This window comes from Oryx dammah, unplaced genomic scaffold (assembly GCF_014754425.2).
Source record: "Oryx dammah isolate SB20612 unplaced genomic scaffold, SCBI_Odam_1.1 HiC_scaffold_27, whole genome shotgun sequence".
Classification (NCBI taxonomy): Eukaryota; Metazoa; Chordata; class Mammalia; order Artiodactyla; family Bovidae; genus Oryx; species Oryx dammah.
Genome location: NW_024070211.1, coordinates 116,838,364 through 116,863,846, shown reverse-complemented (window position 1 = coordinate 116,863,846; position 25,483 = coordinate 116,838,364). Strand labels below are relative to the sequence as shown.

General features: G+C 37.7%; 1 protein-coding gene across 1 annotated transcript in view; it reads left to right on the top strand.

Moving 5' to 3' along the window:
- PDE11A (phosphodiesterase 11A) overlaps positions 1–25,483 on the top strand; it is a 418,022-nt gene that overhangs the window by 139,852 nt on the left and 252,687 nt on the right. Inside the window, exon 3 of the mRNA XM_040227701.1 lies at positions 18,299–18,388. Within this exon, the coding sequence (XP_040083635.1) occupies positions 18,299–18,388 (90 nt within the window). The remainder of the gene's footprint in view (positions 1–18,298; positions 18,389–25,483) is intronic.

Sequence of the window (25,483 nt, the reverse complement as noted above, 5' to 3'; positions counted from 1 at the left end):
CTGTCTAGTCATCCCTCCTTCGCTCCAAGCCCCTGATCTTTTTATTGTCTCTACAGTTTTGCCTTTTCCAGACTACAATATAGTTAGAATCATATAAAACATAGCTGTTTCAGCTTGACTTCTTTCACTTAGTAATATATGTATAAGGTTCCTCCATGGCATCTCGTGACTTGATAGCTCATTTCTTTTTGTCAGGATAACATCCCATTATCTGGATGTGCCACAGTTTATTCATCCATTCACAGACTGAAGGATATCTTAGTTGCTTCTAAGTTTTGGCTGTTATGAATAAAGTTGCTTTAAACATCTGGGTGCAAGTTTTGTGTGGACATAAGTTTGGGTTCATTTGGGTAAGGAATGTGATTGCTGGATCCTATGGTGAGAGTACTAATACTCATTTAAATAAAATCTACTGTAATAATGTATTGTGAACAACGGTAGCATTTTAAATCATAGCATAACTCTAGCTCTTTGAGATATTCCTTTACTTTAGGAAAGTAGTTACTATTGGTATTTCTCTTTCAGAAGCAGAGAAACTAATGCAAAGATTAAGATACTGAAATAGTTATTTTATTGTTCTGTTTTACCAATGATCTGATATATTTTCAGCAAAGCACTTATGAGAATATGGGAAATGTGTTTTTCTATAACAGAACTCCTCTGTCTAATCATGTGCCTCGGCGCTGTTATTACCAGCCACCTAATCGAGCAGTTTCGCCTTTGACAGTGTGAGAGCCCACAGACTGGTAGCCTGGACGGTGAGGGGTTGTTCCCATCTATGATCTCAACAGTTAAGAGGCACATTTTCATCCTCTTAATATTTCCACAGAACAAATCAATGCTGGAGACTGGTTATTTAAGAAATACTTGCTAATTTGACTCTAGTACCAGAAGTGGCAGGTTATACTTTAAGGCAGAGAATACTGGAGTGGGTTGCCATTTCTGACTCCATAGGATCTTCCCAACCCAGGGATTGAACCCACGTCTCTCCATCTTCTGCAATGGCAGGCAGATTCTTTACCACTGTGCCACCTGGGAAGCCTCATTATTCTATAGATTGGGAAGCCCCATTATTCAATCATTCTCTTATCTGTTAAAAATATATTCCTTGAGCAACCATTATGTACTAGGTATTAGACTGGAGGTTCAGAAATGTGAACTTAATGCTCTTAAGAACTCAAGAATATTTTCAGGAATAGATTTCACATTTATGAAGTATCAAATCTGTGAAGTAGCAGTGAAAATACTGTCTGGCAGGAAAGTTAGTGATAATTTTCCCCAGTGATTTTATAACATACCTGTGCACACTTACTATTATTTTGGGTGCTCAGCATCTTGGTAGCTGGGCCTTGACTTTCCTCTGTAGAGATACCCTACCCTCCATTTTCAGTCCTTGTTCCCATCCCAAGCTCAGTGGTGGGCGTATGGTTCAGTTCTGGCCTCTCAGAGGATTGCTTTTCTTTGGCTTCAAGGACTGGTTCAGCAATGATAATGTAACCCAACTTGGGCCAGTGAAGGCAAGGTCCAAGGCCCAGCAGTCTTGTGCAAATAGTCAGGGCAAAGAAGTTCATCCTACATTGTTGCAATTTTACATTGAATGGTATCTAGAGTGACTGTGTGTGTTTGAAAATAAAACCCACAGAAGGGGAGCTGAGATAAGAGGTGAGTTGGGGCAACATTTTATGAACTCATTTGAGCTCTGATCCAGCACCTACATGTGTACTTTTTATTTTGTGGACAAATAAATATATATTTTAACAGACTCACCTGAGACAACTTTCTTTTTCAATTCCGACTTCCTGTCCTTCACACTTCCTTGTTGTTGGAGGGCCCACAGACATTTTTGGGACCAGTTAGGGAGGAAGTCAAGTTGGGAATATTTAGGTTGAGTTTAGTAACAGTTAGAACTGGACATGGAACAACAGACTGGTTCCAAATAGGAAAAGGAGTACGTCAAGGCTGTATATTGTCACCCTGCTTATTGAACTTCTATGCAGAGTACATCATGAGAAACGCTGGGCTGGAAGCACAGGCTGGAATCAAGATTGCCGCGAGAAATATCAATAACCTCAGATATGCAGATGACACCACCCTTATGGCAGAAAGTGAGGAGGAACTAAAAAGCCTCTTGATGAAAGTGAAAGAGGAGAATGAAAAGGTTGGCTTAAAGCTCAACATTCAGAAAACGAAGATCATGGCATCTGGTCCCATCACTTCATGGGAAATAGATGGGGAAACAGTGGAAACGGCTTCAGACTTTATTTTGGGGGGCTCCAAAATCACTGCAGATGGTGATTGCAGCCATGAAATTAAAAGACCCTTACTCCTTGGAAGGAAAGTTATGACCAACCTAGATAGCATATTCAAAAGCAGAGACATTACTTTGCCGACTAAGGTCCGTCTAGTCAAGGCTATGGTTTTTCCAGTGGTCATATATGGATGTGAGAGTTGGACTATGAAGAAAGCTGAGCGCCAAAGAATTGATGCTTTTGAAGTGTGGTGTTGGAGAAGACTCTTGAGAGTCCCTTGGACTGCAAGGAGATCCAACCAGTCCATTCTAAAGGAGATCAGCCCTGGGATTTCTTTGGAAGGAATGATGCTAAAGCTGAAACTCCAGTACTTTGGCCACCTCATGCGAAGAGTTGACTCATTGGAAAAGACTCTGATGCTGGGAGGGATTGGGGGCAGGAGGAGAAGGGGACGACAGAGGATGAGATGGCTGGATGGCATCACTGACTCGATGGACGTGAGTCTGAGTGAACTCTGGGAGTTGGTGATGGACAGGGAGGCCTGGTGTGCTGTGATTCATGGGGTCGCAAAGAGTTGGACACGACTGAACGACTGAACTGAACTGAGGGAGGAAGTCAAGTTGGGAATATTTAGGTTGAGTTTAGTAACATATGTGTATATGGTTTTCAGTCCGTTTTGTGTAAAATTGTTGCTCGGTTTACATTGTAGGGATGGCTTCCTTGAACATGCCTTCCGCCTACTCTTCCAAGTTCACTCAACACCTTGATGTGGATAGTCAGGGTCAGAGGTCACATTGTGATATGAGTATCTTCTGTAGTATGTGGCCCTGGAAGTATACACAGTGGGGGAGAAACAAGATTTGCAGTGTGTGAAGCCAGAAGCTGGTCTGTGAAAAATTCTTCCATTCATTAGTTTTGTAAAATTCGTTTTTCATAGATGCCTAGCCAAAGCAGAAGTTCCCTCCTGTCAGAGGCATACTCAGTAATGCAGCACATATAGTGATAAACACACCATGTTTGCTACATGCTAATTACTGTTAGGTGGGGATTATTGGAAATATAATCAGGATTCCTGCATCTGTAGGACACAAACCTGTACTAGTACTAAAAATAGGAATATATCCCTGGGTGAAGTTGTACGTGTTATGCATCCAAACCCTCAATATAGAAAACAAGTTTTGAGTGATCATGCTAGACTAAATTATTTTTTTGTGTGTCTATACAAAACAGTATTAAAAAAATTATCACATAGAAAGGCAGTCAAAAAACACAGTCAAAAATGTGGGGAAATTAATATAAGCATCATGCTTTTTTTCAGATGTTGTAATGGCTGTGGTATTTGTCAACTTATAAAAATGTGTAATGTATTGTGGTTTCTTACGTTATTCTAAGTAAATATTCATTTTATAACTAATTTTGGGTTCATAATTTTGTATTTTTTTTAAGGAGCTCCCTTCCCAAATGTATAAGCTTCAGGACTTACAGAATGTGAACTTACCCCTGGTAAAGACATGAGCACTTTTGAATGATCCTGTCAGCTTATTTTCTTGAGATAAATTTCTAAGAGTAGAATTTTAAGGACAAAAAGGCCTGTTCTTTTTTTTTTTTTGAAAGAGAGAATGGGGAGAAAGATCACCTTTATTAGTTAGGCCTGTTCTTTTTAAGGGCATTTGACACATTTTGCAAAATTGTTCTTCAGAAATGCTACACCAATTCATCTCCCTCAAGAGATATTTGTTTCCACATTATTATTAGTTCTGGATATTAGTTTTAATTATAATATTTTTCAATAAATAGGAGAAATGTGATACATTGCTAACTTAATTTATATTTCTTTGATAATTAGTTCGGTTCTAATTAATGTACTGAAGATTTTTTCGTATATTTTTCAGTTGTTTCTTTTTTGTGTGAATTTCTTGTTTAGTCTTTTGATCATTTTTATAAGTTTTTTTTTCAGATTGATTTGAGAGAATTCTTTTCCTATTTAGGGTATTCACAATTATCATAAACAGTGCAAATCATTTTTCTCATTTTGCCTTTTAATATTATTTTATATCTTGAGATATAAATGTTTTCATTTGCAAATGTATCCGAAGTCTCTCATAGAATTTCCACATTTTGTGTTATGGCTGGAAAGGACTTTCACAATTAAAGACTGTAAATATTTACAACATTTCTCCTATGATTTTTATAGCTTATCCTATAAACTATATTTAAAAATCCTATATTTTTATTTTTTATCTTTTCTTTAATCTCTCTGGAATTGTTTTTAAAGTTTTTCTAATATTTAGTGGTTTTTTTTTCCCCCCAGATAGTGAACTGTTTATCTCAACATGATTTGTTGACTAAATCCATCCTTTTCTCCTTGATCTGAAATGCCACCTTTGCCACATACCAACGTGCTGTTCTGGGCTTCTGCTCCATTATGTTATGTGGTCATTATGTCCCTGTGTTGTGCTGTACTTAGTTGATCAGTCATGTCTGACTCTTTGCGACCCCATGGACTGACTGTAGCCTGCCAGGCTCCTCTGTCCTTGGGGATTCTCCAGGCAAGAATACTGGAGTGGGTAGCCTATCCCTTCTCCAGGGGATCTTCCTGACCCAGGAATCGAACCTGGGTCTCCTGCATTGCAGATAGATTCTTTACCGGCTGAGCTACCAGCTACCATTATGACCCTAATACTACTCTATTTTGATCATCATATGCTTACTTACTTCTTATTTATCTTACTTCTTTTAATGTTGGTTATTATACATGTTTCAGTCCATTTAAATTTTAAAATTACTTAACTTTTCAAATTCCAAACATATCATGGCAATTTTCACTAGAATAAAATTTATAGATTAATTTGGAGGGAAAATTTATTTGTTTTTAATATTGAGCTTTTTCATTTAGAAATATGGCTTGTTTCTCCATTTAAATATCTTCTTTAATATCCTTTCTAGCTTATTAAAAATTTCATAGCAAATGATTCTTATCAAGTGACTTCTTAGAATATTAAAGTTATTCTATTTTTTCTTTACAAGTTAATATAGTTTATATTAATTGATTTTGCAGTATTGAACCATAAGTTCAGTGATGAGAGATTCTTGGTCATGTCCATTATTTTTTAATATTTGGGTAAATTCAGTTTCTTGATATACAAATATATATACAGTCATTCTTCAGTATCTGTGGGGGATTGGTCCCAAGGGCCCCATGAATGATAGGTCCATGGAGGTTGTAGTTCCTTAAGCAAAATGGTATAGTACAGTGAATACATGTATTTACTATATGAATATATATTTAATCTGCCAATATTTCATTTAGGATATTTCCTATCTGTTTTCATAAGGGACTTATTTTCTAAGTTTAATGTTCTGTGCTATTTTATTGGAATATTCTGTCAGAACTATTGTATCTTCAAAATATTTGAGGATTTTCTATATTCCTCTGGATTCTAGACTAGTTCAAATAGCAAAGGAATTGCTTTGTTCTTGAAGGTTTGAAAGAATTTGCCTATAAAACTATCCTGGCACATTTTCTAAGAGTGACTACATTACAACTCTCTCCATTCTTTATTTCCTTGGTAATTGTTTTACTCCATTTTTTTCATTCTTCTTGATTCAATTTTATTAATTTATATTTTCCTTAAAATTTACAACTTTCCATTACGTTTTCAAATATATAAGCTTTAGGATTATATGCAGAGTCCATTATAATTCTTTTATTTCTCTCCTTCAGCTGTTACTATATTTTCTTTATCATTTTTGTTTTAGTATATTTGTGGGTTTTCCACCTGTTTAAACTAGCTGGTGATTTATATGTTTTATTGATTTTCCTTACAAGAATCTTTTCTGGGATAATATTATCAGTTTTGTTGATTGTTTTCTGACTAATTTTCAGTTTTTATTTTTATTAATTCCTTCTTTCTGTTTCTTTGCATTTGTATTTTTGTTTCTTTGGCTTGCTCATATGAAATTTAGCCCTGAAAATAAATCGCTGAATTATAAAGAGAAACAGGACCTACAAGAAGCAGTGAAACCCTGTTGCTGACAGACTGAACTTGGGCGGAAGTAGGAAGTGTGGGTGGGATGGGGGAGTGAGACATTTTGCTTTTCAAGATGGCATCCTAGCTTGTCAGCTAGACTGTTGTAAGGTACAGAATGAGAGACCTTAGCTGAACTACCGGTGAACCACACAGAAAGCTTCCCCCTTGCCTCTTTGGGTGGATTTACCACTCTGGTAATAAACCATTAGCCCTTCACAAAGTTCTCTTAGAAAGTTCTCTTTGTTGTTAGGTCAAACTTTAAGCTCTCTCTGTGTTCAGTGTTATCTGTTAAGAATGTCCTGAATTTACTAGGTACCAACTCTGTGTTTTAGTTGCATAGACACAACTCATGGATCTGATCAAGGCTCTTACAATTATAATATTCATTTTAGGGTCCTATTACATTAATTAAATATTAATGCTCTAAGCATATTTTTCATAGCCTTCTCTGTTTCTTCTCTACTGGGGAATATTGCTGGAAATTAAAAAACAGTGTGGTTTATTATTCATGTCATTGGTGTTACATTTTGATGATAAATTATTTTTTGAAAATGAAAAAAAATGATAAATAAGTAGAAGAATCCCCTCTGGGTCTCATGTATTTCTCTGAATAGCAATTTTATATTTCCAGAGATTATTGCATATCTTCCATAAGCATCTATAAAATACCTAGCCATAGTCTTAAAAATTGGAGATACTTTCTGAAGAGCTTCTAATGAGATTAAAAAAAAATATTGTATGTGGTATAAAAATGCTCACACAAAAGTAGTTTTAAAAAGACATAGTTTTTACCATGTTTAGGCATTTATATAGTTTCTTATAGTTTTTACTTATGACAGCCATGCACTGGAGATGAACAGTCAGTGTGTTTAAACTCATGACTTTTCTGGATGGGAAACCTGAGGTTCATAAGTTCTTGACACATTCTAAGGGTGAGGGGGTCTTGGCTGCTGTTAAAGAATCCAGAGATGGTGATGGATGGCAGTGCTGGGCCAGAGAAGCTCAATGGCATGGTGATAGAGGCTTCAAAAACTGCTGACTTGCTGTGATGTGCTTATGCCTATTTATGGACAACAGTTGAATAGGACTTCAAGGGTTTGGAACTGGGTGATGAAGTCGTTAATGATTCTTTTGGCATGTAGGGCCTTTTAGAGGAGGAAACTTTTTCTTCAGGAGGACAGGGGGGTTGAAATGACAAGCTTGGTTTTGAAACGCTGAGTTTAAGGCAGTAAATGGACTTCCAGGGTGAAATGTCTTATAGGCAACTGGTGAGGCAGAGCTAGAGCACAGAGAAAGGTCAGCACCAGAGTGCCAACTTTGAGTATCGTCCCAGAAGTTACCTTGAGACACACACAAGAGAAAGAGACTTTGGCACCTGTTTAGTTAATATGGTTGAATTCAGAGTTGAGTTCAGCCTAGGACCAGGAATGCTAAAATTAGACTGTAAGATAGAGGAAGCAAAGGTTTTCAGAACTCACACTGGTGAATTGGGATCAGAAACTCTGAAGCCTAAATCTGAAAAACAGCAGAGGAGGGCTGAGAAGAAAAGGGGTGGGAAAATCGGAGAGCAAAGTCAGAGGCAAAATAAATTAACAACAGATCAAAGGAGAAGTGAGGCAGGAAAAGCAAGTGAGCAGAAGGAAGTTTCTCAGCTACCTTCAATATCTGGCTGCATCAAGTTCATCATCTTTTCTTACTGACCTTGCGTGGCCAACCCACCTTATTTTGTAGGATTCTTACATTGTAAGAGTAAGTCAATCCTTAGAGGGAGATTTTAAAAAAAGAGAATTAGAAGGGCGAAGACCGCATCCAGAATTACAACTTAAATGGGGAATCAGAAACACAGAAATAGAAATAGGAGTTTATAGGGCAGGGAAACCAAGATTTTAATATCTTGCTGGTGTTTGAGTGTTAAAGGCTTCAAAGAGGACTTAGAATAACTGATGGATCTTGTGATCTGGTGATTGGAAAGTTATAGACAAGCTTCCTTTAGACTGAAGATTGTAAGCTGGGTGGTAGAATGTGAGGACTTGAAGCTGAGCAGATGTAGGTCACATAGTGAAGATGGAAACAGCAATGCCAGGGGAGGGGGATACGTTCCTCTTTGAAGGGGAAGGAAAGCAGCTGGACACAGGAGACAGAAATGATGATGATAGAGAGGAAGATTCTTCAGAAAGGACAGAATGAAAAACTCCGGCAAATGCCTTGTCTCCGTAGACAAGCCATGCTTTTTTCCTTGGGCCTAGAAAAAAAGATATTGTCTTGGGTGGACTTGAGATATTGAGATAAGGTTGAGAGTAGATGAGAAAATATGTTAAAACTTTGTATTAAGCCTAAATTTATCTGGAATCAGAATACAAACAAAAAAATCTGATTAAGCTTTATACAAAAATAACCTGTGATATAACTGTGAATAACAATTAGAACTGGACATGGAACAACAGACTAGTTCCAAATAGGAAAAGGAGTACATCAAGGCTGTATCTTGTCACCCTGCTTATTTAACTTATATGCAGAGTACATCATGAAAAACGCTGGGCTGGAAGAAGCACAAGCTGGAATCAAGATTGCCGGGAGAAATATCAATAAGCTCAGATATGCAGATGATACCACCCTTATGGCAGAAATTGAAGAAGAACTAAAGAGCTTCTTGATGAAAGTGAAAGAGGAGAGTAAAAAAGTTGGCTTAAAGCTCAACATTCAGAATACTAAGATCATGGCATCCGGTCCCATCACTTCATGACAAATAGATGGGGAAACAGTGGAAACAATGGCTGACTTTATTTTTCTGGGCTCCAAAATCACTGCAGATGGTGATTGCAGCCATGAAATTAAAAGACCCTTACTCCTTGGAAGGAAAGTTATGACTAACCCAGACAGCATATTGAAAAGCAGAGACATTACTTTGCCAACAAAGGTCCGTCTAGTCAAGGCTATGGTTTTTCCATGTATGGATCTGAGAGTTGGACTATAAAGAAAGCTGAGCACCGAAGAATTGATGCTTTTGAAGTGTGGTGTTGGAGAAGACTCTTGAGAGTCCCTTGGACTGCAAGGAGATCCAACCAGTCCAGCCTAAAGGAAATCAGTCCTGGGTGTTCATTGGAAGGGCTGTTACTGAAGCTGAAACTCCAATCCTTTGGCCACCTGATGGGAAAAACTAACTCCTTGGAAAAGACTCTGATGCTGGGAAAGATTGAAGGCAGGAGAAGGGGATGACAGAGGATGAGATGGTTGGATGGCATCACCTACTCAATGGACATGGGTTTGGGTACACTCTGGCGGTGATGGACAAGGAGGCCTGGTGTGCTGTGGTTCATGGGGTCACAAAGAGTTGGACACGACTGAGCAACTGAACTGAACTGAACTGAAAACTGCTCTAAAAATAAAATCTGTTAATTAAAACAATTTTTAAAGGGATTAAGTACTGATGCATGTTATAACATGGGTGAAGCTTTTTAACAGAATACTACCTGAAATCAGTCAGCCAGACACAAAAGGCCAAGTGCTCATGATTCCATTTATATGAAATGTGCACTGCTTTAAGAACCATGAGTTTTTTTTTTTTAAGGTGCTAAATAAATAAATGAGATGGGAAAAGGAAGGTGTCAACTAAAAAGACGCACAACATGAGAGCTGTGAGTTAAGTTTTATTGGAGGTAGAATGAGGACTGCAGCCCAGGAGACAGCACCTTAGATAGTTCTGAGAGACTGCTCCAAAGAGGCAGTGGGGAAAGGTCATTATATAAGATTTTGGTGAAGGAGGAGTTCATTGCAATCGAGCATTTACGTGAGGAGCTAACTCTGTTAGCTCCTTTATGTTAGTCACCATGAAGGGATTTTAGTGCTTTTCCAGACATGAAGAGATGCAAAGATTGGGATCGTGAAATCAGATCCTGAAAATATATTTCTAAAGATCCTTTCCACCAGTGTGGAACAGAGTGCCTCACCCTCCACCCTTGAAGGTCAGCAGTTGCAGCAGCTCAGGGCTCAGTTTCCGCAGAGGCAGATGGCAAATGCCCTTGTTGCTATTGTTCAGTCGCTGGCAAATGCTCTTGGCAAGTGCCAATTCACAATTGACTGACAAGTGCCAATTTGTGGTTGACAAAGGATGGTGCTACTAATGTGAAGAAATCATGTGAATATGTTTCAAATATTTAAAAAATATGTATTTCTCATCAGAAAATAACCTAAAAGGAATTTTTCTGTTCATACATTGATTGCAATACAATAGAAATTTTCTAGCATCAGGATGTTGAAACCATGACTAAATTACTGTGTAGTATAGCTCCCTGCATTTATACCTTTCCTTGATAAGTGAAAAGATCATAACGATGTTAATAGCTAAGACTCAAGAATGCCTGGATCAAACTGTACCTCAAACTAATTTCTTATAGGAGCTTTTGAGTTACAAAAATGAACAGAGAAACTGGGAAGGCTGAGATATGTAGGTCAACCTACTTACAAAAATAACCTTGATGGAGTTACATAGGTGGATATTATTGTAAAATTTCTTCACACAGTGAGAGGGAGTTGGCCAGACTTACTGAGCCATATTATCTATTCATCTCAGACAAAGCAATCATATCTTGTAGACCCATTGGACTATATCGCATAGATGACAGTTGCTAATTATCAAGAAGAGTCATGATTTTCAAAAATCAAAGATGGTTAATATTCTTAGAATATAAAGAGTCCTTATGAAGCAATAAAAATAGATAAATTTCCAATAAAAAAGGAAGATAAATAGGCCACAATAAAAAATATAGATAGCCAACAAATTATGAAAATTGTTCAATATCATTAATAATCTAATAAATATAAGTCAATGCAAAAATGAGTATTGATTTAATCAACAATATAGACATAATTTTAAAAGAATGATAATATCCAGTGTTCCATGAGTAGGGCATTACTGTTAGTGGTATATAAATTGATAGCACTCTTTTGGAGGCTGATTTGGCAGTAACTAGCAACTTTCTTTTAAATGCACATATTCTGCAACCTTAAAATTTTAATTCTAGGAATCTGTCCAACAGAAGTATTGTCCAGGTGCACAAAGATATATTTGTAAGAAAGTTCATGGCAGTGTTATTTGTAATAGGGAAAAAATGGAAACAATGTGAATGTCTACTAATAGGCACATCTACCCCCTAGAATATTTGGCAGAGATTAAAAAGAATTAAGCGGATATCTTTGGAACTGACATTAATGATTTCCAAGATTTATTGCCAAGTAATAAGAAGGTGTAGAACATAACTTGCAGTCTGATCCCTCTTGTGTTTACCACCACTCCTGAAACTAAATGATATATGCATGTGGTTCATAAAAAGGGATCCAGAAGAATGCACTGTAAATGCTAATGGGGTTTCTCCTTGGGAGAGGAGAGGGTGGCAAGACAGGAAATGAAAGGGGATCTGTGGTTATTTTATTGTATGCACTGCTATACTGTTGGATGTTTTTGAACAAAAGCTAAAATTTTGTTTCTTGTTAGGAGTTATTTACAAGTGTACACATGTCAATGAATGAATACTAATACTAGTATTAATATTACAAATCATTTAGAATATTGCTGGGTACAGAGGAAGTATTGATGCCATTAGATGTGTGTTAAATTAAATGCATTCAAATATTCCTGCTGCTGCTGCTGCTAAGTCGCTTTAGTCATGTCCGACTCTGTGTGACCCCACAGATGGCAGCCCACCAGGCTTCCCCGTCCCTGGGATTCTCCAGGCAAGAACACTGGAGTGGGTTGCCATTTCCTTCTCCAATGCATAAAAGTGAAAAGTGAAAGTGAAGTTGCTCAGTCGTGGCTGACTCTTCGCAACCCCATGGACTGCAGCCCTCCAGGCAAGAGTACTGGACTGGGGTGCCATTGCCTTTAGGGCTCTATTTTAAGAAAATAATCATGGGATGTGCAAAGATTTAATTGCAAGGCAACCACTAATCTACTTTTTTTCTCTATACATTTTCTTTTTCTAGACTAAACAATGGAATATTTTGCATTAATAAAAATTGGTTATAATAAGTTATAGCTGGTTATAAAAAGTACAGAAATGCAGATATTACATGTAGGATTTTTATTATTATATAATAGGCCTATTTTAGTTTATGTGAAGAGAGAGAGAGAAGAAAACTTGAATGATGGTTTCTAAAATGTTAATAGTGGTTACCTCTGAGTGGTGGAAATATGAGTACTTTTATTTTCTGTTGAAATATTGTGACAATCCAAATTATCTTAGAAAGGACATGGCTCCCAAAATGGGATCTTTCAGGGTTTTCCCTTCAATGTCTGTGAGAGGGTGGAAATGTAGAAATGCCACAAGAGGATTATTTTTCCAAAGTCTGGAGAGTGGGGAATGGCGTCACATAGAGATAAGGGCTTCTCTGGTAGCTCAGATGGTAAAGAATCCGCCTGCAATGCGGAAGACCTGGATTCCGTCCCTGGGTTGGGAAGATCCCCTGGAGGAGGGCATGGCAACCCACTCCAGCCTGGAGAATCCCCATGGACAGAGGAGCCTGGTGGGCTATAGTCCAAGGGGTTGCAAAAAGTTGGACATGACTAAGCAACTAAGTCATGCACAACTCAGCAGAGAGATAAGGCTGTTGGTTAATGTGACTGGTACCTGCATAATTCAAGTGCACAGCAGACTAGAGCCTCTAAAAAGTCCAAGAGATTAGGTATTTGATACTGAACTGCAACTTGCCAGGAATTGAACTCAGCCTGTCTATCATGGAAAAGCTTGGAATATCCATACTCTTTGGAATATTTTAGCCAATACTAGCTTCAAGGAGAGAGCTGAGAATAGTGGAAGGGTCCTCACTCCAATTCTTCTGGGGGCCCAGCCTTAATACCCAGGGCAGAGGCAGAATCTCTAACATCCCCCCTCTGCTAAGAAGGGGAAGTGGAGGAATAGTGACCTTTTCCTTCCTTATTTGCTGTCTTGTTCTCTCTCATCTTTTGTGAGTAAAATTCTCCTTCCACCCATTCTCAAAGTGGGCAGTTTCAAAAAGTGTGTAATTGGATCATCTATGCCAGATGCCAGTGTTTTATTTAAACAAATTTGTACTTTATGCCTCTGTGTATTTTTTGGAGACTTTTCTTCACAGAGGGCACAGCTCTGAGAGGAAAAGGCATGCTTCAGCCAAAAGTATATACTTTAGTTTGATCTGATAAGATACATTTATTATTCTGATTCTTGAAATAAAAACTCGACCTATTGTAGTTACTGAATTTGCATAGAAAGATTACAGTGAACTAAACTATGCCTCTGGAAGCAGGATTTTTTTTCTGGAACTTCCAGAAAGCTTCAAACTAATTTTTCACTATTTCAAGTATTCTATTTCTAAAAGATGTGGAAAGTGTTTCATATGTGAAAATCCTGTGACTGGTTCCTATTTTGATGCTTAATTTTCCAAATTACTCTATTTGAAGAGTTTATTTAGCTTTTGAATTACAACAGTTAGAACACCCCCAGTTCCAAATCAGCAGGGCTTGAATCAGCGAAGTGCCTTATAGTTAATGCCTCAAGGCAGATCTCAGGATCTGTACAGAAAAGCAAGGTGTAGGTCAGAAACCCCCCCCCCCCCCCGCTCCCCATTAATTTGGCTGACAGTGATGGGACACCTCCAGCTGTGTTGCCTCCAGGAGTGGGGTTCATAAAGGGGATGGCCCCAGGCCTCTCACTCCAAGCATCCAGTGTAGACCCCCAGTGTTCTTTAATGATGTGTAATTGGGCCAGACCAGACCATGGGGCTTGAATGGCCTTTCTCTGCAGTCAAAGGGCTCAGTACCTACTGTCTTTCTTTAGGACGTTGATGGAAGGTCCCAGTGCTCAGATTTTATGTTTATTAGTGATACTTTTCATGAGTTTCCAGGGCTAAAGTGACTTTTTCACACTGTTTAATGATTTTCAGTTTAACTCCCTTTCTGAGTGGGATGTTGTAAAGATTAATTAGCCAGTGTTCATAAAGTGCTTTCAAGCTGAAAAGTGCTGCACAAGGGTGTACAGACTCATTAGCTTCTAAGTCGTTAAGGCTTTTTAGACCTTTTGGCCTTCAGAAACTAGATGGTGAAGACCAAATTAGTATTTTTTTCTTGGAGGAGGGGGACTTCAGAAAGAGCAGGATAAAACAGTATTTCTTTTTCTAAAAAAGACATGTTTTGCACTGGAACTGAAAAAGGATATAAAAATTTTTTTTCATCATCTCCTATTTCCATAATGTTTCAGCTCCTTCTTACTCCCTTCTTTCAAATTGTATTTGACTGTTTCTCTTGCATATGTATTAAGAAATTCTATACATTGTCGTATAGGGATGGTGGTGGGGGGGGTAGAGGTCGGGGGGACAGGGAGGCCTGGCATTCTGCTGTCTATGGGGTCACAAAGGGTTGGACGTGACTGAACAACAATGGACTCCAGTCTGACTCCAGAAAGTGTTGAATTGTTGCGCCAGCGAATGGCACAGTATAGATTGTTCCCTTTGTAAGTAAAGACCCCCTTTTAGTCTATAGTGTTTCAAGAAGGTATGGTATTGCCTCCATCCATAGTAATCTTTAGATATATAATATATAGGATTTTATATATATATATGTCATTGTTATTTGGTTGCTAAATCATGTCTGACTTTTTGCAACCCCATGGACTGCAGGGCAGCAGGCTTCCCTGTCCTTCACTGTCTCCCAGAGTTTGCTCAAATTCATGTCCATTGAGTTGGTGATGCTATCTAACCATCTAGATATACACATATGTATGAGTTCTGTATAATTAAATTAAAAGCATTTTATTGAGTATGGAAAAGTACAAAAAGACATAAAAAGATTCTTTAAAAAAAAAAAGACAGAGATGCATAATTTACCAAGAATTAGATTGACATTTGACTTTTCAACAGCATTAACTGTACATAATGGAGGAATATCTTCTAAGTACTGAGAGAAAACAGCTGTCAACTCAGAATTGTATACTCAAATAAAGTAATTTTTAAGTTCATGAAATAAAAACATTTTAATACAAAACAAAGCATTTACCACCAATGCTGAAGAATGTTCTAAAGGATTGTCTTCACAAAGAAAGAAAATTATCCTAGAGGGGAAGAAGGAGATACTGGAAGAAATAAACAGGGAAAAACTGGTAAACATGTGGACAAATCAAAATAAGCACTGCCTAATAACAATAACAAAATAATGTCCAATTTGTAGTAGCAAAATAAGATAGAACTAGAAAAAAAGGTAACAGGAAAAAAAAGTATATCAGGAAGTAGTATTGAAAGTTAAAGCATTCCAAAGTCCCTACCTTATTTGTGAGGAGATTAAAGATGTTAAATTTAGATTTTATCAAGTGCGTACATAAAATTTCTCTTAAATAAAGGAAGTGTAATGTAGTAAAGGGGAAAATCAATGGAATGAGGAAATAAAATCAGTAGCAACTGACTCAGTAAAAAAGAGAGTAAGGAAATTTAATATTGACTTTAGTAATTGTTTGTGAATCTCTTGCCTTAACATGACATATACTAAGTAACTATGTGTGAACTTCATACACACACGCACACACACACAAATACCCCTACAGGGGGAAAAAAATAGTGATATGTGAATAGGTGGTTCTGGCTTGGGATAAGATGTTTAATAACAGCATCATACAGATTACATAAGGCAGGCATCACAGGAGAAGAACCCGAAATGTAGGGAACCAAAATCTTTTATAATAGACAGTAAACCTGCCTGACCTCTGCCTCAGAGAGAGGCATTATCTTCATTATACTGCATAGTAAACATTTCTGCTCTTTGTTCTATTTTACAAGACTGTTAACTATATAAACACTCTGGAAAGATGAGCCGTTGCCTTTGTTTGCAAGATGTGCAGAAATGTGAGAAATACATGGAGAATATTTCCCAACAACTTTGATAAATTTGTGAAGCCTCAGTTTTCTCTTCTAAAAAGTAGAATGAATAGTGTGAGTATGTAGTTGTGAGGATCAAATAATACAGTGCATATAAAATGCTTAACATCATATCCAAGGACTTTGTCAATATAAGCTATTATAAATGACTATTTTTTAATAAGATGTGAGTGTGTTTATTGAATTCTTTGTTTTCTCTAATAAATTGTGAATCACTGTGTTGTATATCTGAAACATATAATACTCTACATCAACTATATCTCAGTAAAAGCAATCAGGGTCTCAGCATTAGCTTCTACAGCCTTCTGAATTATTAATACTTTTAGGGACACTCTTGTCAGAGTTGAGAATGCCCAAGTAGCCAAAGCAAGATTTTAATAGCAAAGAAATGATAGGAATTGTGAAGTTCCCTTCATCTTTAGACCACTTCCAGCCCTCTACAAAAGCACCTCCCACTCCAAGTAGTTTCATTCTGGGTGTCCCAGTGTTGCCGAAATCCTGGGCTCTGTTCTCTGGTACCAAACTGAAACAGAGACAGCGTTTTGGGTGAAGTGGAAAGAGTAGCTTTTATTGCTTTGCCAGGCAAAAGAGGCCACAGTAGGCTAGTGCCCTCAAGACTGTGCCCTCCCTTGGGAAAAATAGGAAGGGATCTTAGAGTTCAGGACGGGAAGGGAGTGTTGCAGATAAGTAGGGCAGATGCAAGCTTGCATTCTTCCTTCCTGTTGGAAAGCCTTTATGTGGTCAAAGTTGGGGTCAGGAGGTCTTGGGAGGGTTCCGGCAGTCCTTGAGGGTATCACATCTTGACTTTTTTTCTGGAATAAAGAATTCTCACAAAAGAAGAGAGTGTTCGAGAGTGCTTCCTCAGAGAAGCAACCACCACGTGCACTGTAGAGCTCTGATTAGAAAGTAATTGTTTTCAAAATGTAATTAAGTAAGCAAGAGAAACATTTCAGAGAAAATGGCTGAGTGGGCTTAAAAGAATAAGGCCTAGCATATTGGAGGCAACCTTAACCAATTTCTACTAACACCATGAGTGTCTCACACCTGCTGCTGGGTGGATCCTTCCTTGCTGTTTTCATACCTCCTCAGGGAGCTCTGCACTGCTCTCTTCTGGGCATGGAAGGAGCTGCTCGGTTTTGCTACTGTTCTGTACCTCTTGATATGGCATCATATGTGTGTGTGTGTGAGAGAGAGAGAGACTGACTGTCATATAAAACATGCCCACATGCCCTTTTGCCTCTACTTCAGAGAAATCCCAAAGCATTGTCTCTTGTACAATGCCCTACATTGTAAAGAGTTTAGGGAAATAATTATTTAGGCTTTTACTTGAGACATTTCCTCTCTCATAGAATCAAAGATTCTGGAGATGAATTTGAGTATTAATAATTCAGAAGTACTGGAAATCATGAGACCTAGACCCCCTGTAATAAGAAAATTTTTGTTAGGATCAGGCCTGTCGCATGTGGCCGTTTGTTCCCATAGGAAGAGGGCTCACCTAAAGGATCCCCAGCCTCTCCTCAAACCAACTTCTGTAGCACCAGCCCACTGACTTGCATTCATGTCTAGTTATGTCAACAGAACAGTGGGTTCAATTTGAACTCTTCTACGTGAGGCTCCTAGGCCCCCTGGCTCCTCAGTTCCTACCGGGCCCATCCTAACAGTCATATTCAAGCCTGAAGCTGGCAGGGTTCTAGGGTCAAGCTGAGATCCCTGCTACTGATACATATGTACAAAGAAGTTGGCTTATATCCTGCCTACTTCCAAGTGTGAGTATGTGCTTTGCCTTAAAATTTAAATATATCAGACTTCCTCCATTTACTCATTTTTCATTGATCAAGGAAGGCATCAAGATCCCTTTTATACACAGTTCCTGGATCATAGCCATCCCAGTCTGTTTCGCATTTTATGTCTTCACAGATGTGACTGTCCCTAGTTAAAACTTGAGACTACACTATAGTTAACTCTGAAGAATATTCTTTCTGAAGTTAAGATATTAGCATCAACAACACTATATTCTGCCTCTGTGGTTGAAAAAAAGTATTAAAATCAGGCGTATGAAGGAAATGTGGAATCTGGCTCCGTAGTTTTATGATTTAATGTTTTTAACACTCTCTTTGCCCGCAGGTCATGCAGATGTATCTTCCATTTTGTGGAATTGCCATATCTAATGCTCAGCTCTTTGCTGCCTCAAGGAAAGAATATGAAAGAAGCAGGGTGAGTAGAAAGAAGCACTGCTGACAACCCTCAGAGCTCTTTGTCTTTCAAGTGTCTGGGAGTCATTATGTCTTTTAAAAACAGTAGATGATCTTTGAATAGTACAGAAACATTTTTTTTTAAATCTGTATAATCCTTCAGGTCTGTGGTTGATGATCCCCTTTAAGCAATAAACCCAAATGGAAGTGGATATAAATCCTCTGTTGTTGTGTGGGAGAAAGAGCTTTTTCTAAAAAGGAAATTAATTTCATATCTATACTACAAGGCAATAGATATATTCTAGCTTACTTATAGTTTTGAAACAATAACACAAATTACTGACCTTTTTACAATTTAGTTCCTTTAAGAAGCAAGGTATGTTATAGATGATTTCACCCCAACTCACAAATTATGTTTGTGAATTGAAAGTTTTCCTGGAAGAGGATGATAATGCTGCAAACACCAGCTTATAGGATTATAAAGAAACATAGATATAGGGATTACTGTCATATACCTTCACCAGTTGTAGGGCTAAATAGTAAAGAACAAAACAAAAACAAAGACTGGTACTCAAAAAATTGCTAAACAATCAAGAAGAGGTTAAATATATTAGACTCACTCTATTTTTAAATATAGGGACATTACTGTCACAATTTAGAAATATATTTAACAAGAAGATGTTCAGAAAGGTTGGAAACCCTCAGCTGATTAGTAATCAAATTGATAAAAGTTTCATTTACTAAACATTATGATTTATGAATATTTCACAGGAAACAATTTACAACTAGAGCCATCTTCTTTAGCACAGCATATGACGCCTTTTCTTTGATCTGGATCCTGTTTTCATCTTTAGCTGCATGTCTTACCATTCTCCTCCTTTCACTGGGTGTTGAGGTCCTTTAATGGACCAGAACCTGGTGGTCTGGAGTCGACTGATAAGAAAGTAAAGGAGAGAGAAAGAGGCTGATATTCCTTGGTTTACGCAGAAAGCCAATAAAGTCCCTGATACGGAGCTTGCTCTGTTCACGGAGGCCTCAGGTGCCCTCTCGATGGGATGAAGGCACAGAGCACCTTCTCAAGAGGGTCTTAGAAGCCCGGGCAGGAAAGTGAACTCAGAGAGCCTCTGTGCTCCAGGGGCTCAGCCTGAAAAAGAGAGAGAGGGAGAGGGAGAGAGAGGAGGAGAGAGAGAGGGAGAGAGAAAGCAAGACATGGGGACCAAAGCTCTGATGGAGCAAAGGTGTTTTATTCAACATTGTGTAGGTATTTATACTCTTACAAGATAGCTATATTCAGCAGAGATAAAATCAAAACTTACAAGTTATCAAGGAAACATGAGGTCATCCATATGAAAGAGAAAGCGTTGTAAATAATCACTTTTACCATATGGTTCATAAAAAGGAAGAGGGTACTTATCACCGTATAGAAAAACTAACGAAGGAAATGCCTGGATTCCTCAGCCCCCGGGAGAGGCTTGCCTCTCCACTTAATTCCTGAATATTCAGGAATTAATAAGGAACAGAGGATTCCTGACAGATCCAAAACAGCACACAGGAAGCCTTCTGTTAAATGCTTCCTGACAATTGGGCACTCTAGCAGTATAGGTCCCAATTTTCAGAAAACAGTCTGTTTCACTTTCTCATTCTCTTAGTAATATTTCTCCCTCTGCTTTCAATGCCTCATGTCCACCTTTGTCTCCCACTGCTTTCGCCTTGCATTTCCCTGAAGACCTAGCTCAGTGTTCCACTTAATCTTTCCTTCTTTACTTATTATTTTGTCTTTATTTACTGCCATTGTTTTACTGTCGACACTTATCACACTGTATAATATTTATCAATGGCCCTCCTCTCTAACTACATTTTGAATTCCTTAAGGAACACTTCATGCATTATGAATCTTTGCATCCTCATGTATTAATTTACTCACTCAACAAATATTTATTTTGTGGTCCTCTTCAGACACTGTCCATCGAAGTCCCTGCCTTCATAGAACTTTATCATTTAGATGAAACAATATATTATAGACAAACAAGCAAATAAAAAATAATATAGTATCAGGTGGTGGTAAGTGCTATAAAAAAAGAACAAAGTGAGATAATGGAATACAGACTGGTTGCTGAAGGGTAGTTTAGGATGATGTTTATTTCAGAAGGTGATCAAGAAGGTCTCTATGAAGAGGTAATATCTGAGCAGAGACCTAAACGAAGTGAAGGCGCAAAGCCACACAAAGATCTAGGAAGAAGATTCCAAGCAGTGGAAATATCAAGTGCAAAGGCCCAGTGGTAGGAGAAGCTCTGGTCCATGTATCTAAAGAGCAGATAAGAAAGACCTCAGATAGCCAAAACAATCCTAAGGAAGAAGAACAAAGCTGGGGGGCATCACACTTCTTGAGTTAAAACTATTTTTCAAAGCTATAGTAATCAAAATAACATTCATTGTACTGGTATTAAAAAGAGACATATAGACCAATGGAATAGAATTGAAGTGAAGTGAAGCCACTCAGCCGTGTCTGACTCTTTGTGACCCCATGGATTGTAGCCTACAAGGCTCCTCTGTCTATGGACTTTTTCAGGCATGAGTACTGGAGTGGGTTGCCATTTCTTTCTCCAGGGGATCTTCTGAAGCCAGGGATCGAACCCAGGTCTCCTGCATGGCAAGCAGATGCTTTACTGTCTGAGCCAGTAAAATTAACCTGAGCCAGGTTAATTCCTGGTATAGAATTAAGAGCCCAGAAATATACCCATACATATAGAGTCAACATCTATTTGACTAGGGAGCCAAGAATACTCAGTGGGGAAAAAGTAGTTTTTTTCAATAAATGGTTTGGGAAAACTGGATATTCACATGCAAAAGAATGAGATTAGATTAGACCTCTATCTTACATCACTCACAAAAATTAACTTGAAATAGATTAAAAACTTAAACTTGAGATGTGAAACTGTGAAACTCCTAGAAGAAAATATGGGTGAAAGCTCCAGTGATTTTTTTGGGGGGTCTGATATAAAAGCTCAAGCAACAAAAGCAAAAATAAACAAGTGAGACTACCTCAAACAAAATAACTTCTTCACAGCAAAAGAAACAATCAAAAAATTCAGAAGTAAACTATGGAATGGGAGAAAATGTTTGCAAATTATCTGTATTGATAAGGGGTTAATCTCCAAAATATATAAGGAACTCATACAACTCAACAGCAAAAAAAAAAAAAAACAAAACAAAAAAAAAAAACCAAAAAACCACCCAAATCATCCAATTAAAAAATAGAGGATTTGAAAAGACATTTTTCCAAAGAAGACATACAAATGGCCAATAGACACATGAAAAGATGCTCAACATCATCAGGGAAATGCAAATTAAAACTATAATGAGATATCACTTCCTATCTCTTAGAATGGCTGTTATCAAAAAAAATAAGAGATAATAAGTGTTGGTAAGGATGTGGAGAAAATGGAACCCTTTGTACACTGTTGATGGGAATATAAATTGGTGCAGCTACTATGGAAAACAATATGGAGGTTCCTCAAAAAATCAAAAATAGAACTATCATATGATCCAGCAGCTTCACTTCTGAGTATATATCCAAAGGAAATTAAATTGCTAGCTCAAAAAGATATCTGCACTCCCATGTTCATTGCAATATTATTTACAATAGCCAAGATAGTATCCATTAATAGATGAATGGATAAAGAAATTGTGATACCCACATGCACACACAAATTGGAGCATTATTTAGCCATAAGACAGAAGAAAATCCTGCCATTTGTGACAAAATGGATGAAACTTGAGGGCACTGTGTTAAGTGAAATAAGTTCAGTTCGGTTCAGTCGCTCGGTTGTGTCTGACTCTTTGCAACCCCATGAACCATAGCACGCCAGCCCTCTCTGACCATCACCAACTGCTAGAGTTCACCCAGCCTCATGTCCACTGAGTCAGCGACGCCATCCAACCATCTCATCCTCTGTCGTCCCCTTCTCCTCTTGCCTTCAATCTTTTCCAGAATCAGGGTCTTTTCAAATGAGTCAGCTCTTCGCATCAGGTGGCCAAAGGATTGGAGTTTCAGCTTCAACATCAGTCCTTTCAAAGAACACCCAGGACTGATCTCCTCTAGGATGGACTGGTTGGATCTCCTTGCAGTCAAAGGGACTCTCAAGAGTCTTCTCCAACACCACAGTTCAAAAGCATCAATTGTTCTGTGCTTAGCTTTCTTTATAGTCCAATTCTTACATCCATACATGACTACTGGAAAAACCATAGCCTTGAATAGACAGACCTTTGTTGACAAAGTAATGTCTTTGCCTTTTAATAAGCTGTCTAGGTTGGTCATAACTTTCCTTCCAAAGAGTAAGCGTCTTTTAATTTCATGGCTGCAGTCACCATCTGCAATGATTTTGGAGCCCCGCAATATAAAGTCAGCCACTGTTTCCACATCTATTTGCAATGAAGTGATGGGACCGGATGCCATGATCTTAGTTTTCTGAATGTTGAGCTTTAAGCCAACTTTTTCACTCTACTCTTTCACTTTCATCTAGAAGCTCTTTAGTTCTTCCTCAGTTTCTGCCATAAGGGTGGTATATCTGAGGTTATTGATATTTCTCCCAGCAATCTTGATTCCAGCTTGTGCTTCTTCCAGCCCAGCATTTCTCACGATGTACTCTGCATAGAAGTTAAATAAGCAAGGTGACAATATACAGCCTTGACGTATTCCTTTTCCTATTTGGAACCAGTCTGTTGTTCCATGTCCAGTTCTAACTGTTGCTTCCTGACCTGCATACAGGTTTCTCAAAAGCCAAGTCAGGTGGTCTGGTATTCCCATCTCTTTCAGAATTTTCCACAGTTTATTGTGATCCACACAGTCTAAGGCTTTCGCATAGTCAATAAAGTAGAAATAGATGTTTTTCTGGAACTCTTGCTTTTTTGATGATCCAGCCTGTATTATTTCACATATATATTGGATCTATGAAAGTGAAACTCAAAGAAGCAGAAGGTAGTATGGTGGTTTCCAGGAGCTAGAATGTCCAGGAAAAGGAGAGATATTGGTCAAAGTATATAGACTTCTAGTTATAAGATGAGTAAGTTCTGGAGATCTAGTGTTCAGTGTGATTACTATAATTAATGATACTGTATTATGTACTTGAATATTGCTGAGAAAACAAATCTTAATGTTCTTACCACAAAAAAATGTAATTATGTAAGGTGATGGATGTGCTAACTAACCTTAGTGCAGTAATCATTTTGCAATATATAGGTGTATTAAATCATCACGTTGTACACCTTAAACTCACACAAAGTTTTATGTCAATTATATCTCAATAAAGCTGGGGGTGGGGAGAAATAATGTAGCTGAACAATGAGAAGTGAGAGATTTTCCAAAAAATTTAGCCGTGAAATATAGAAGTCCTACTGATATGGGAAATGAATGAAAATGACTTTAGGCCTTACAGGTGGCAAATAAACAGTTGGATATGGGAGTCTAGAGTTTTGGAGAGATGTGACGACTTGAGATTACTATTTGGGAACCATCAGCATATAGATGGTATTTAAAACTAGGGTACAGGTGGGAAAAATATATGGCTAAGAGAAGGGAAAAGGTCCAAGGATGAGTCCAGTAGCAAAAGAAGGTCTGAAGAAGGAGCTGGGGACATGCAAATGACATCGAGAAACAGGGAGTGTTCAACTGTGTGCAGAGCTTCCGTGTCTGTCGCATTGCTTGTCATCCTAGATTTTCTTCTCTTTTTTTTTTCTCCTATTTTGGAGCCAGTCTGCATTGTTATTTGTGAAACTTTTATCACTTGTTAGTAAAGCAGCAATTTTTAATTAGAAACAATAAAATTACTATAATGTGATTTGTCAGTACAAAACTCAAGGCACAATTAGTTTTTCCTCTGAGATAAATGTTCCTGTATAAGGGTCCCAGAAGCCCCATCCATGCAGTCACAACAAATTGAAAAGTTAAATAATTGTTCAGTTAATATGATCCATCTGAAGAACTAGTCTGGATGATTAAAGAAATAATGTCCCCTCCCTTAATAACAGGGGATTTTGTTGGTAATTATGCAGACAGTTGCCTCATTTTTAATATTATATTTGCACATGAAATTGCCACACATTGACCTCTTACAGCGATTTGCTGTCCAAATGCCAAATGGACAGAATGCACTTAAAACTTTTTTCAACTCATAGTGTTTCTCTTTGCTTTGGAATCATAGAGCAATGCATAGCCCTTAGCCACAGTCACAAAAGCTCTCTTTAGAGAAAACGCTGTCCAGCTTTAGACTCATTTCATGGATCCCTTAACTCATTCAAATATTTTTCTACCTCAATAGACTCAGAGAAGAAATTCTCATGTTTCAAATGGTTTCAGGACAAATAAATACCAAAGTTGAAAATTAGTCAACACCACCTATCAGAATAGATGTGAATTTGAAAACCCATGAAATCCTTTTGTGACAGGTCAGACTGGAGACATCATATTAAATTCTATTGAACAAAGCATCCTCTGGCCAATTCACTGGCTATGTAATTTTCTGATTGCGCTCTGATAAAGGCAAAATATCTACTACCTGTAAATAGCTCACTGTTCTTCAGTCTCTGGACATATCCATGTAATTAAAAATTCTAAATAAATATTATTTCAGTGTATAAATTGCAAGCTATCTTAGCTGGATAAAAATGACATGTTATCACAATTTCATTTTTAAATGAGTATACAGTTTTCAAGTTAGAATTTAAGTTTTTTCTTTAATTTTTATGCTTTGTATTTTATTACTTTGATAAATTTTTAATGATGTTTTCTTTTTGAGATGTATAATGGCATTTAAATGTTCTCCTGGACAAATTTCCTGTGTAGAGGGATTAATAGGGGTTTTATATATATATGTATTTGAAGGTTTTGAAACTTAACTAGCATCCACTACTATAATTCTTTAATAGTTCTGTGAGAGATATATATTAATGAAAATAAGTCTTGAGTCTGACCATGAGGCTGTTTCTTCCAGATGGTGAGGAAGAGATACTTTGTAATTTTCTGAAATAAATATGCCTTGGAGAGAACCAAGTATTTGGTATTCATAAAATGTTGATTTTTAAACCCAGTCATGTTTCTTAAAACATTGCAGAAAAACTA